This window comes from Mugil cephalus, chromosome 13 (assembly GCF_022458985.1).
Source record: "Mugil cephalus isolate CIBA_MC_2020 chromosome 13, CIBA_Mcephalus_1.1, whole genome shotgun sequence".
NCBI lineage: Eukaryota > Metazoa > Chordata > Actinopteri > Mugiliformes > Mugilidae > Mugil > Mugil cephalus.
Window position 1 is genome coordinate 1,535,319 of NC_061782.1, and position 14,617 is coordinate 1,549,935.

The 14,617-nt window shown below is 40.7% G+C and overlaps 1 protein-coding gene across 1 annotated transcript; it reads left to right on the forward strand.

Moving 5' to 3' along the window:
* Positions 1-9,591: 9,591 nt before the first annotated feature.
* Positions 9,592-14,113, forward strand: fgfbp3 (fibroblast growth factor binding protein 3). Its single transcript, XM_047602643.1, has 3 exons — positions 9,592-9,728; positions 12,107-12,383; positions 12,467-14,113. Exons 2-3 carry the CDS (start codon positions 12,112-12,114, stop codon positions 12,894-12,896), a joined length of 702 nt encoding a protein of 233 aa, XP_047458599.1. The 5' UTR covers positions 9,592-9,728; positions 12,107-12,111; the 3' UTR covers positions 12,897-14,113.
* The last annotated feature ends 504 nt before the right edge of the window (positions 14,114-14,617 follow it).

Here is a 14,617-nt window from a genome sequence, read left to right on the forward strand (position 1 = left end):
TCCTGGTGCCCATTACCAAAACAAATAATCTCACCAAACTCAATGATTTCCAGCCAGTGGCATTAACCTCCATGGCTATGAAACAATTTGAAAACTGGTTAAAGCTGAAATAGTCATGAAAACTGAGCATCTACTGGACACCCTCCAATTCACATATAGTTACCAGAGGCGTACAGACGCCACAGCTACCTTTATCTTCTATATAAGAACCATGCTAGACTGCTTTTTGTGGACTTTTCGTCAGCTTTCAACATGATCCAGCCTCATTTTTTAGCCGATAAACTTATCAGTTCCTTGGGTCTGGATGCAAGTCTTGTGCGATGGATGTTTGATTCCTCACAAATAGATCACAACAAGTACGAGTGAAGGGAATATTATCCAGCCTACTAACATCCTCCACCAGCTCATCTCCAGCCCGTGTGTTGTCTGCCCTCTTATATATTTTACATACAGATGACTGTCGTAGCCACCACACAGACAGATTCAAGTATGTGGATGATCCCGTCATCGTCAGCCTGCTTGGTGATGATGCAGTCGGTCACGGTCAGGTTCTGGATGATTTTATATCTTGGTGCACAGAAGCCTTCCAAATCAACTCATTTCCAAATCATCTCCTCTCATCTTCTACTACCTCTTATCCTGAAATTTAACAGTCTGGATGAGATCTTTAAAATTCAGGTACTTAAGAAAACAAAGTCCATTCGTATGGATGATTCTCATCCTCTAAACAAGTTCTCCTTTGTGCTGCTCTCCATCCGGGATAGAAACACCACAGAGAAGAGGACGTAACTGTGTTGCTGCCACTTTTATTTCATTATTTATCATGTATCTTTTAAGAATTTGAAACTGACCAGTGGTCTGTCTTTACCCTTTAGTGCCTTGTGGACTGTGGACTTTTGTATCCACTGTAATTTGCTGCTCACACCCAGTATGTTTGTCTGTTCTTTATTGTCATGTTGAATGTTTGTCTGCTGCAAAGCAAATTCTTCCAAGAGAAGATTTTGGAAAGTGGTGAAGGGGCTGGGACCCCTCGGTGTGGAAATTCAAGTCTGGCTGCATGTTATTTCAAATAAAATACACTTGGACATTTATCTCTATAGATTAAAGTCTGATCTTTTACAGACATTAAAACACACCCTGTTGTACGACCGACTGACTGGTGGTTAGTTACAGAACATTCTGCAGAACCTGGTGCCTGGTTCATCAGGTGGAAGGAGTCAACAACTTACCTCTGACTTTGTTTAAAGTTATGAATAAAGTTCTTGGACCGGTCGCTCTTAAAGGACACACAGCTGGGTTCAGGTCCAGGTTCATTCCTGTGAACAATGATGAGAGTCATGGACAGTTTAGACTCAGACATTTACTCCTCTGTGTTCATGTGATGCCACTTTAACATGTTTCTGTCCTGTATGAATGAACATCCTGGTCACTTGTGAACAAAGGCCGTCTTCCTACATGATACAGGAGTGACAGTCACTTCATACAATATTAGCTTTAGCCCTTGTAGCATGTACAAACAGTGACTTAGGTTTTCAACAACACTTCAGGTCTTTATCCTCCTCGTAGATCTTTTTACTGAATTTTCAGATAATCTGTTAATAAAGATATTGATATTTCCTCCCCAAGGAAACAAATCACCAAGACACCAAGACATGTTAATTTACATGTTACAGCTTCACTGACACTTTACCTCTTTGGACCAGAACCACGTCCTCCTTTAAAATAAATATACTCGTTCTTCGACTGGTCGCTCTTCAAGGACACACAGCTGGGTTCAGGTCCAGGTTCATTCCTGTGAACAATGATGAGAGTCATGGACAGTTTAGACTCAGACATTTACTCCTCTGTGTTAATGTGATGCCACTTTAACACGTTTCTGTCCTGTATGAATGAACATCCTGGTCACTTGTGAACAAAGGCCGTCTTCCTACATGATACAGGAGTGACAGTCACTTCATACAATATTAGCTTTAGCCCTTGTAGCATGTACAAACAGTGACTTAGGTTTTCAACAACACTTCAGGTCTTTATCCTCCTCGTAGATCTTTTTACTGAATTGTCAGATAATCTGTTAGTAAAGATATTGATATTTCCTCTCCAAGGAAACAAATCATCAAGACACCAAGACATGTTACTTTACATGTTACAGCTTCACTGACACTTTACCTCTTTGGACCAGAACCACGTCCTCCTTTAAAATAAATATACTCATTCTTCGACTGGTCGCTCTTCAAGGACACACAGCTGGGTTCAGGTCCAGGTTCAGGTCCAGGTCCAGGTTCCTCCAGTCTGTCTTTACTCTGGTCCATGCTGTAGGGATGTGGTATCGATCCAGAAATATCGATACTTCTGATCTAGACGTGTGTCTTTTAGAATTGATCTCAACATCAAAATATCGATTCCAAGTCTGTTTTCACAAGAAATATTATTATTATCATTATTATTATTATTATCATTATTATTATCATTATTATTATTATTATTATCTGTAATCAGTTCTAAAAAAGTAAAAAGTGTGAGAGAGAGGGAGTGCAAGGAAATGCCCCCACACCTGAGACAGAGCTATTATCAGCTGGGAGGATAAAAGTACTTAGTTACTTTCAGCTCTTTACGTTACAAAAGCAGATCAAACTTCTACAGACAGTTTCAAAATAAAAGCCCGACTGTGTCCTCGATGAAAAGATGAAGGAAAGAAAATCACCTTCAATCATGTTCATGCACCGAGTGACACAAACGGACCAGAGACACAAAATGGAGGATGAGTTTGATCCAGACTCTTTCCTTTCAGCTGTGACTGAGTTTAACGTGAACTATGGAGCGGCAGATTTCTGCTGGAACTGAGCTGATGATGAAGAAAACACCACAAACTGCTTCATTACCTTCAGATGGAGAAAAAGATCTGCGACACGACCCTGGAGAAAGAGAAAGTAAAGTCAAACCAGGAAACTCGTCGTGTTGCCAGATACAGCTGATGGTTTCCAGCCCAGTGAGTGCTGTTCAACAACCACCAGAATATTAGTTTGGTTTCAAATCAGCATCACATGTTATTAGAAAACCAGACGAAATCATCCTGAACCAGAACAGAGTTTGTTCACAACTGTATTTTTAGCCGCAAAATAAAATTCAAACCTGTCAGATTTTACCTGTAAACGCCCGATCTGGCAACACAAACTGGAAGTTAAATGAATCACATTAAATGTCTGAATATTTCTCCATAAATAAAGTAAGACAGGCTGTTTGATGAGTGACATACAGCGAATACATACGTTTTATTGTAAATGATCCTAAAATGTTGACCCAAGTAGATAAATCTAAGCTAGTGGGTGTAACGTAGCCGCAATGTGATGAAAAGTAACTTAGAAACTGTGACTCTGCTATAATATTAACCAGCTCATTCAAAAACATTATTCTCAGCGTGGTCGAGTGCAGCAATTTAAATGAGTAATATCAAACTTTTTTTTCTTTTGATGGAGTTGTGTGCACAGATTGAACAAAACAACTTTTATGTTTGCGTTCAGCTCCATCCAACCATCATCATTGACGATGGACATATTTCAATGTGTAATGTAACATGTAATTGAAAACCTTTAATGTATGTTCTTTTTTGACAGTGAATTAAAATGATGGAGGAAGCGTTGGTGGAGCACCTGCCCGAGGAGGCAGCAAATAAGCTCCAACTGTTCAAGGAGCAACTACAAGTAGCCCTCTCCTCTGAGGCCGGCTCTAAAATAAAACATTTGTGAGAAGCCTTGAAATGTGTTGTATTTTTATATAATTTTATTATAATTATTTTTGTTTTTGTAGAACATATTCAGTTTCTACATTTCACGGAGCCGTTTGCATGACATGAAAAAAAAAAAAAAACGTACATAAAGTACCAGATCCAGATAAGACCTCCTCTTCACTACAAACACATTTGACAGACCAAAAATAGTTGTGATGAATTCTTGTCTGTTAATATCTTGAGTGTTTTTTTTTGTGACAGAGTCAAAGAAAATTTTACATCTCAATCCCTAAAATGAATGGAAAATAAAGTTTTCCGAGTCTATTGACAACTTTTGTAAGCTACTTCACTACTTTAATATTCATTATTAATCTTAAATTTGTTTTACCCACTTAAAAAGGTAATAATAACATTTGTGCTCTTTTCAATACATTCATAACAACATGTTGAAACTATATCAGTAGCTACTTGGGCTCGTAGTGACGTCACTACTCGACACGCAGGCCTTCTCTCCTGCAGGCCGCAGACAGATACACTCGGAGATTTCCGGTCGTTAGCTCAGAAGCAGTTTATTGTCCGAGCTGTTCTGTATCGTTAAAAGTTGAACAAAATAAGACGAAACACAACTGCTGCTTACTGTCCCACTGATTTTAAAAGGGACATTATGCAACGAACGTAAAGACATTAAACGTGTGGTCCATGTTTCAAGGCTGGGCGCAGAGGAGACCACAGGGCCTCTCCGTGGGGAGGGGGGGACCAAAACACAGCACGGACAGTTCAGAAACAACTCGGAAAAGAATTTTTAAGCAGACAAAGACTGAAAATTACTAGCGGATTTATTTTCTGACCCAGAGTTCGGCCGTGACTGGTTCTGAGTGAGGGCTTTATAGCTTTATAGGAGGCAACCGATCCCATCTTCCTGGTACTACGTACCGCCACCGAGTCTTTTAGTGGTAAACGGTATCGGACCGTACCAGCTTACTTTCAACCCTGATTATTATTATTATTGTTATTATGATCTGTAATCAGTTCTAAAAAAGTAAAAAGTGTGTGTGAGAGAGAGGGAGAGGGAGTGCAGGGAAATAAGAAAATTACCTTCAGACGGAGAAAAAGATCTGCGACACGACCCTGGAGAAAGCGAAAGTAAAGTCAAACCAGGAAACTCGTCGTGTTGCCAGATACAGCTGATGGTTTCCAGCCCAGTGAGTGCTGTTCAACAACCACCAGAATATTAGTTTGGTTTCAAATCAGCATCACATGTTATTAGAAAACCAGACGAAATCATCCTGAACCAGAACAGAGTTTGTTCACAACTGTATTTTTTAGCCGCAAAATAAAATTCAAACCTGTCAGATTTTACCTGTAAACGCCCGATCTGGCAACACAAACTGTAAGTTAAATGAATCACATTAAATGTCTAAATGAATATTTCTCCACAAATAAAGTAAGGCTAAGGCAGTTAGCGCTGCCCATGTTGATTACACTGTTCTTCTATTTTATTTTACTACATCATATATTTTTATGTTCTTTTAATCTAGTCTTATTTTAAAAAGGCTCTAAGTCTCACGCCTTTCAATAAGTTCACACAGTGATAAAACTCGCCGCACACAGACACGCACAAACACACCACTCCCCCTTCACCATATATGTTTTTATTTCGTCTTTCTTCTTACTTGTGGTTTTAAAGGAGTTGTCTTTTATGTGCAACTAAGCCGCTGTGACCAAGTATTAAGTCCACACTCACTTGCCACTTTATTAGGTACACCTGTTCAATCGCTTGTTAACACAAACAGCTAATCAGCCAATCACATGGCTGCAGTTCAATGCATTTATCCATGTAGAGGTGATCAAGACAACTTGTTGAAGTTCAAACTGAGCATCAGAATGAGGAAGAAAGAGGATTTAAGTGACTTTGAATGTGGTCTGGTTGTTAGTTGTTGGTCTGACAATTTCAGGTTTAAATGCCACAGTCTACCTGAGTATTGTTGCTGACCATGTCCGTCCCTTTATGTCCACAGTGGACCATCTTCTGACGGCTACTTCCAGCAGGTTAATGCACCATGTCACAAAGCTCATATCATCTCAAACTGGTTTCTGGAACATGATAATGAGTTCACTGTTCTCCAACGGCCTCCACAGTCACCAGATCTCAGTCCAATAGAGGAACCTTTGGGATGTGGTGGAACGGGAGATTCTCATCATAGACCTGCAGCCGACAAATCCGCAGCAAATGTGTGATGCCATCATGTCAATATGGACCAAAACCTCTGAGGAAAGTTTCCAACACCTTGTTGAAAGTATGACACCAAGAATTAAGGTCCAACCTTTTACTAGCAAGTTGTACCTAATAAAGTGGCTGGTGGGATCAGATTCCTCCAACAGTTACCACAAACATTTAGTTACAAGGAGCTGATGCTGGAGACAAAGCTTCACTGACTTTTATAACTCAGAGATATGAACCAATGATCCATTTCTAAAATATAAGTCGTGTAATGTTTCTGCTTCATTTGTTTCTTTGGCTTTTCTTTATCTCCCTTTACGACTTGTTTAAGTATCCACTGAAGTTTCTGAGTTATTTTTATATAGAAATGTATAAATCTGTGAACAAGAAAAAAAAAGCCTCTCAGCAGCACTCTGTGTTATTTGAGAAGCGAAACATTAGTTCATAAAACAAACAGACAAACTGAATCATCCCTCCGAGATATTATTCATCCCCCCCTCCACAAGTCACGCACCAACCCTGACGCCACTGATCTGCTTTTCACAGAACTGAGAGGAAGTGATGGAGGTGGCAGCGATGGCGCTCGGCTCGAGGTTCTCTTCACGGCCCGGAGCGAGGTGACATATTTGTTCCTGATTGGTGCAGACTGGGCGGAACGGTGCGTTCACTGCCCCTGACTTGGTTTTTCAGAGCATCCTTCATTCGCCAAGTGGATTTTTGGCAACGAGAAGGAGGAGGATGGGGGGGAGGGCATATCCACCGAGCCCCTGAGCTGAATGAGAAGGAGCTGGGCACCGATGACAGGGTTCCAGCGGGGGGTTAAGCTGTGACCCAGATTCCCGTCTTTGTCCTGGAGGAGAGAGAAGATTCTCCTCCCTCACCTCCCCGAGGGCTGAGCTCCTTACTGTTAGAAATACAGTGAGGATAAGAAAGAAAAGGGGGTTGATTTTGAGGTTCTTTCATGTGGAGGATTATGCATTATGGATTATTTTTACGCTCACCAGATATTTATCCATATTCTCTTGGTTTATCTCTAAATTGTCTGTAAAGGCCTCAGGCTCAGCTGGAGTTGATGCCACCGTCTCCCTGCTGTGCTTTCCCACTTATTTACCATTTATTCCAACTAGAAAACAGTCGTTTAAAATCCGCTGGAAAAACAACATCTCACTAAATCCGCTCCTTCTACTTAAACCTGTGATCTCTGAGGCCCTCACTGCAGATACTCTTTGCTCTCTCCATATTTAAGACGAGACGTGGAAGCAAAAGCATTATTGTTTTTTCACCCACTCATCTATTTAAAGAGTTTTTGCTGTTTTGCTTAATTACTGATACGTTTTGAAGCGTCTAAGTAGATTTGGTTTCCAATAAAAATATACATGATTTTAAAATGTGAAATTTTAAAGGCTGTTTTCTCAAAATGAGTTTTTCTGCTACTCTGAGCCAGAAATCTCCCCTTCAGTATCACTTACACACCAAACCTTCCACATTTATCCATAACCACTGGGGTGTGCAAAACATCCACTTTTTGTAGGGGGAAAATGTATTTGTATCAAATTCAAAATATATGTAAAAATCTTTTTCTTTTTACTTCCACTTCTAATTTAGGGTATGCATGTGTAAAAATAAGTACTCTTTAATTATCTCTTATGATAATTGTGGATGTATGTGCAGTATTGATTGATGTTTGCATTGAATGCATCTAATACGGTGATTCAGGTTGACTTGAACATGACTCATCTGTGTTGGTGCGTTTACATGCACATGAAAAAAAAAATGAATTATTGCCTTAATTGGACTATGTAAAAAGCGCTATGCAAAACAAGACCATTTACCATTTACCAGTAGGCAATAGTCTGAATCACCAAGCTAACGAATGCTAACAGGCTAATGCTAACATGAGAGAGCCTGACTGCAGGCTTGTTGTTTGTCTTTTTTGAAATAATAATATTTGTCAGAAATGCATTAGTCCTGCCTTTCCAAATACTGTATTCAGGATCGCTCCGTCCCTACTAACTGCATTCTGCAGATATTTACTGATTTGTAGAACATTTTACTCCTAAAACACGGCAAAATTAGATTTTTGTGGACTGTTGACAATGCTTTGTGATTTCTGGAATGATAATAACAGATATCCAGATATTACCTTTGTAAATACCTGGAAATCTAATATGTTAACAAAATAAAACAAGAATTTTGAACCTCACTTTATCTATTATTCAGATTTCTGTTTTGGAAATGTGTAAATATAAATTCACAGAATAACTTGCAATACAAAATAATATTGTATTTATGTCAGTAATCAACTGGAGAAGTTTCATGGTGACATCTATTAGTTAAAAATTTTATTAGTTAAAAGTTATTCTGTTCTGACTAAAGTGAAACGGTTCCTTCAGTTGTGTTTCTGTGCAGTAAAATACTGATTAATGGGTCTTACAGACTCTGCGAGGAACTTACAACTTGACTTTACAGCGTTTTCTAAATCACATTCTCTCCCATTCTTCTGCTAGCATTAGCATTAGCACGCCTTTTCAGATGCATTGTATTTGTGTTTTGTTATGGGCTTCATCTTTAGTGAAGTATTTCCACACTTGATAACCTGCTGCTAGTTTGCCGCAGTGTCCTCACCTGTCCTCACCTGTCTTCTAGGTGGCGTCCATGTTGTTATAGCCACGTGATCAGGGACCAGTCGACATGATGCTTAAAGCGTGAAGTCGACCAGTTTGTACGACCCTTACCTCCAGTATTTGGTGTAGATTTATGTCCTAAATGATACATTTGGATGAACCAGTTTGGGTAGAGGACAAAAAAAGGACAAGCACGAAAACTAGGAAAAATATCAGCGATGGCAGTAGCTGTGTTTCCTTTACAGTCTTTCTCAAAATAAAAGCGATACTTCTGAAATTTTGATGAAGTACATTTGCTTTTTGTTCGTGTTTCCACTGAAAGGTGTTTAGTGAGTGAGCTGTAACTCTGGTAAAGTGTTTCCATTGAACTTTTATATCTGAAACACCTCCTCAAATGTTTTAGATGTTTGAGAGGTTGATTTATGGATGTACGTGTTTTTACCAGTTTTTTATTGAGATATTTTGGTTTTGCACATTTCTAGGGGGGATGGAGACGCAGCAGATATCAGTGTTTGTTGAAACATGTAGAACAGTTTCATTAGTTTTTATTTGGCCTCTAGTTCAGGAAACATCCTCAATGTGAAGCAAAAACAAAGCGATAATAAAAAGTTTTCATTGTATATTTTTGCCTTATCGTAATATAGCTCTTATTATTTTATTGCGTTGTGTTTTATTTTTTAAATGTCTGAAACCAGCCTCTCCTCTTCTAATCAATAAGAGGAGGCTGAGTTGAATAATTAATAACCTACACGTCACCATTCTTTTCTTACTTACTTTCTTATTGACACTTTTTAATGAATCATCTTGATTAACGGGAGTATTTTATAAGAGAAAACAAAGAGGCGTTTTGTTGTCTGTGAGCTCAGCGACACCTCCAGAGCCAGAAACCTTGGCAAGTGTGTCCATTGTCTGGTTTTCACACACTTATTTTTGAGTGTGGCTCAGGGGGGTGGTGGGAGGGGTGGCGGTGGGGGGTTGAATGTGGGAGGTGTTCTCAGTTTGGGGGTGGGCAGTTCTCCGTATAGTGCTCCTCATTCCTCGAACCTCCTCCTCCTCCTCCTCCTCCTCCTCCTTTATCCTCGTCTTCAACCCCTCTTTTATCCAAGTGTTTGTGGCCCCCGCATTCTCACAGCGACCGGGAGCCGAGGAGCGTCACATGGTAAGGGCCTCGTCTCTCTCTCAGCTACCAACACTCGACACTAACACGCTGCATTTCTTCACGAAGCTGCTAAAACCAAATATCAGAGCTCTGCAGACAATGAGGAGAGAACTGGTTTCTGTCCTGACTTATTGATGATGATGAGGGGAAGGAGGGAGGGAGGGAGGGAGGGAGGGAGGGAGGGAGGGAGTGTGCGTGGAAAGAGGATTATTTTTGTTTTGATGCTGTGTGTCTTTGTTTGTCTCCTGTTCAAATTTTGCAGTGAAAGATTTAAAGAAAAACTAATGTTCTTCTTATTAATAAAGAGATGAAATATATATATATATATAAAAAAAATAAATCTAGAGCTCGGTAGAGAAGTTGAATTTATCTTTCAAGTGTTCCGATGTTTTCTGTTGTGTGGTTGTGAGGTTAGATTGATGCTGCCTCCTGAATCCCTACGGGAACTCTTCTGAGGAGACGTTCAGTGTCATAAACCTGCACAGGCCAGACTGAACATGACCACTTTAAAACATTCAGCATCTGCTTCTAGTTGCTACGGTTTCAGGTTAAAATCCAGCTGGACTGGACCCTGGCAGCAGGAGGTGGTGGAGACTGACCTGTTTGGAGACAGCGTCAGACCTTATTGAAATTGGACTGGGAGCTCTTCATGGTGATAATAGTATTCATTACACATATTAAGCCCAGAAGAGATTTTACTTTTGTAAAGTCCTGCAATTGATTCAGATGCATGTGGTCTTTTAGAGCTAGCTCTGCAAGTGAAAAGATATAAGCTGTTATTTTAGTTTGGTGTCAGTTGAGATGAAGCCACAGTCGACTGACGCTAACTTCAGAGTCTGCATCTAAAACTGAGAGAGGTTTAGTTTAATAGTAGATTAAAAAAACACTGCAACAAAAAAAAAAAAAAAAACACATGATAGTAAAAGGCATTTATCTGTTCACCATGAAGCATGAACGCCTGAGTCAAGCTATGAGGGCTTTAATTGTAATAATCTTTTTGAATAAAATGCAACACATAAGCCGGGGAGCAGGCTGCAGTCCAACCTAAGAAACACAACAACTATTCTCACACTTAAATAAATCAGAAACGTCCACATAAAGAAACAAAAACACATGAATTACGTAACGATTTTTTCTCACAAACAGAAATGAATGTGTGAATGACAACCGGGATCCTCCTCTCCCTCCATCTATCCGTCAGTGTTTGTTGATGTCCGGTCTGGGCTCTTCCTCTCAAAGAGTTTCTGACGCTCGGCTGATTTTCAATAAGTCTGTGACGGACCCACATCCTCACTCTATTGTGCTTCCACCACCCCCCCAAACGTCTTCCATGTCACACTTTGGCTCTCTGCTTCTCTAGGACACAGATGAGGAAAGCGTCTAAAAGCTCCAGTGCATGTTTTTATACATTCAGTTTGGTCATGTGTGCAGTAGTTGAAAAGAAATTGAAAAAGCAATGGTCCCAATCGAGGGCTCATGCCCAAGTCTCCTAACCTGCTCTGGGTTTCTATCTGCACGCGGTCCCTTTCACCAACTACAAGGACAATTTGTGTAACCTTTACGCAACAGGGCCGCCTTTAAAAGACAAGAGCCCAGGGTCATGAAGAACAGCCTTGAGACTGTGTTGTGATACGTTACGACGCTGTTTGTTTAGAGTGATTGATGCAGCTCTAACCTGTGGTTTCTCTTGCAGGAATTGTCAAAGTTTAATCATTTTAATTCTTCAATATCTCCTTAAAATGCATGCTTTCCTTAACCCTCTTGGGTGGTTGGAATGATGCAAATTCCATTTATTCCTTCACTGGAAAGGCCTTAAGGGGCTACGTGATGGAAAATGTGGGAATCTGTCTATTTGAGAGCTTAGAGAAATTCAAACAGAGCAGTGGACATGTCCCTATCCTAGAAAACATACATGCAACGATGTGTAGAACCTGCAGAAAGCAGACGATATTTACAAAAAACTCAATGTAAATCCAAGACAGGACTGGAAAAACCTGGTGGTGGTGTTAGGTCACCATGTGATGCAGACTGATATCAGCCTGGAAGTCAGACCAGGTATGAGGCAGTCAAGTTGAACCTTTTAACATGAACGTCTATGGGGATTCATTCACTTCTGCAGCCAGCATCTAGTGGCCAGTAGTGGAACTGCATATTTTCGGGGGAGTCATTTTTTAGACCTGGAGTTCTGAACCAGACCAACTTCTACTCCTGCAAATGTTTTAGTGCAGGAGTCTGATTATAGTCCTGCAAAGATGTTTTGAACCAATCAGATCATTTGGGTGTTTTATCTGTTTCTGTGTTTCCTTCTCTGTTCTCTGCAAACTAATAAAGAAGTGCTTCAGAATGTTCATTAACTTTAATACTATGTCCCTTCCCAGCCACCATGAGCGTCCTGCCGTGCAGTTTTCTCCTCCTGCTCCTCATCCTCCCTGTCCTCACCGAGGCCAAAAAGCAGCCTGGCCAGGAGAAAGCCGACAAACCCCGGCAGCCTCCGCCTTCACCCCAGCCGGCCAAGAGGCCCAGGCATCGCTCAGTGCCGGGCTCCGGGGACTTGACCACCAAGGGAGGCCATCGCTGCACTTGGCAGACGTCTGGCGAAGTCCTGGTGACCCTGTTGGTGAACTGCAGCGCCGAAGCACAAGGAGAGCAGCAGAGGTGAGTTCGGACACCAGCAGGATCCTGACAGGAAATCTAAAAACCGATGCAAGTCTTTAATGGTTTGTCTTCTACACCCGCAGGTACTGGTGCCGCTATGCCGGTAAACCAGACCTCTGCCAGGCCTACGGGGTGAAGTCCAGCCAGTACTGGAAGCAGCTGGTGGGGAAGCTGAAGAAAAGGCAGAACGCCTGCGAAGGAGAAAAAGTCTTGAAGGCCAAAACCTGCAAGAAGGCTCCCACCGAGGCCCACATGAAGCTCGCCCAGCGCAGCGGGGAGGAGGAAAAGAAGGGGGGGAAGAAGAAGGGAGTAGCAGCCGGAAGGAGCTCAGACGGAGGCAAGGTGGAGAAGAGGAAGAGGAAGGAGGAGGAGGAAGAGGAGAAGAAAAAGAGGGAGGAAAGGACTGGGTTTGAGGAGGAAGGAGTGTTGAACGACATGGAGCCGGTGCAGAGCTACTGCAGCGAGGGCTGGCACTCGGTCTGCTCGTTCTTCGTCAAGTTCTTTGAGGGTTAATGAGAAAATAGTTTTTTGTTTGTTTGTTTCATGACGCGTTCACAATCTGAAAACAATCTAGGCAGTTCTGTTACACCAGGCAGCTCCTCTGTAAGACGTATCCTCACCATCCACATCACACGACACCGACAGGGTTCAATCAAAACCTTCAAATCGTTGGATAAGTCAATGGAAACAGTGAGCTCCTCCCGATGTAAAAAATAAAACAGTTAAAAAATGACGTTAAAGGACCAGTGTGTTGGATTAAGTGACCTCTAGTGGTGAAGTAGCAGGTTGCAACTAACTGAACACTTCCCAAGAATGCAGGAGAATCTAATGTAATGTAAACATTGACCAATTCAACACAAAAATGCAAAGAGGTCGTCTCTGGATTGGGGGTGGGCATCGATGAGATTATATTGATGCCATTATCGATCCAATTCTTTATCGATTCACTTCATCAATTCCTTTGGTCTAGAAAAAGAAGGCATCTGTGGTTTCATGTAAACAACAGAAATTTTATCGAGTTTCTAAACACGAGATCAGAGTTTGTGTAAGAAAACAAATAGGAAATTGGTCATGAAAAGAATCAGTAAGAGGAATTGATAAGCATGAAGGCTAATGATATCGATGAATTGAACCAGTTAGTTCAATTCCCATCCCTACTCTGGGGTCTGTTTTTTATTTGTTTTTAAGGTTTGTCCTTTCTGGGCTGCCGTAGAAACATGGTGGACTCTCAGGATGAGGAACCTGCAGCTAATGTAGACGTGGAGGACATCTACTCCACTATTTTATTATGTAAAATATTTTCAAACTTAAATCCTGCACACTGGGCCTTTAAAAGCAACAAATAAATTTAAAAAAAGCTTGCGTTAACTGAACACGTTTAGTTTGTTTTATGTCGTAGCTGTATTATCTTCTTTAGTTAAATCAGACTGAACTGTGTGATGTCGTCTGCCTAACAAACTGAAATAAAACAATCAATGCATCATCAGCACTGATGATGGTAGTAGCGATAGTTAATGACCAATTAATGTCTCCTTTATTCTTATTTTTGTAATGTGAAATTAATATTTTCTAAAATAACTGTTTTTGTAAAGAATCGCTTGTTAGCGGTCGTCAGTGGATTCCTGTCTCCGTCATTTAGACTTTTTTTCGTCCACATTTGAAAACTATTTTTGAAGAAATGTTAACTTTGTATCCATCTTTAATAAAATGTTTCTATAGCTGAAAATGAATGAGATGTTATCTGTCATTATAATTAGGGCATATGTTGGCAGTGGAAGGGAAATATTGTAGTTATATCATTCACAAATCAAATGAAATGGTTCAGGATGAGACGATGGTGGAAGTATCTTTGACATTCTCACATTCAGAGAGTTTTTACTGGAAACAGCCATGGTTTACTGGTTTCTGAAAAGATACTGCAGCTGCTTTAAATATGGAACAAAAAAAAAAAAAAAAAAAAGACATCCAATGCTGCACTGGAAAGAGTCCCAAGGACAGAAGAGGAGGGAAGGACGGGGACTGGACGCTCATCAGTGGTTACCATGCCAACGATGTAGTGGCATCTGAGTGGAGACAGCAGCTAGAAATCAGTTAAAAGGGTTCGTGTGACCCTTGTGTGCACAAGAGCTCTCAAACACAAACACGCTTATACTTCAGAGGTCATTTAAAGCCCGGAGCCTTTAAATTTACACCACCACACCCCCTCACTGAACTGAATGCACAAATTATTTTAG

Excerpts from the sequence above, each read along its gene's own strand:
- fgfbp3 (XM_047602643.1), top strand. The coding sequence starts at position 12,112 with ATGAGCGTCCTGCCGTGCAGTTTTCTCCTCCTGCTCCTCATCCTCCCT. Across the intron at positions 12,384-12,466 it reads GCACAAGGAGAGCAGCAGAG|GTACTGGTGCCGCTATGCCG; the intron begins GTGAGTTCGGAC and ends CTACACCCGCAG.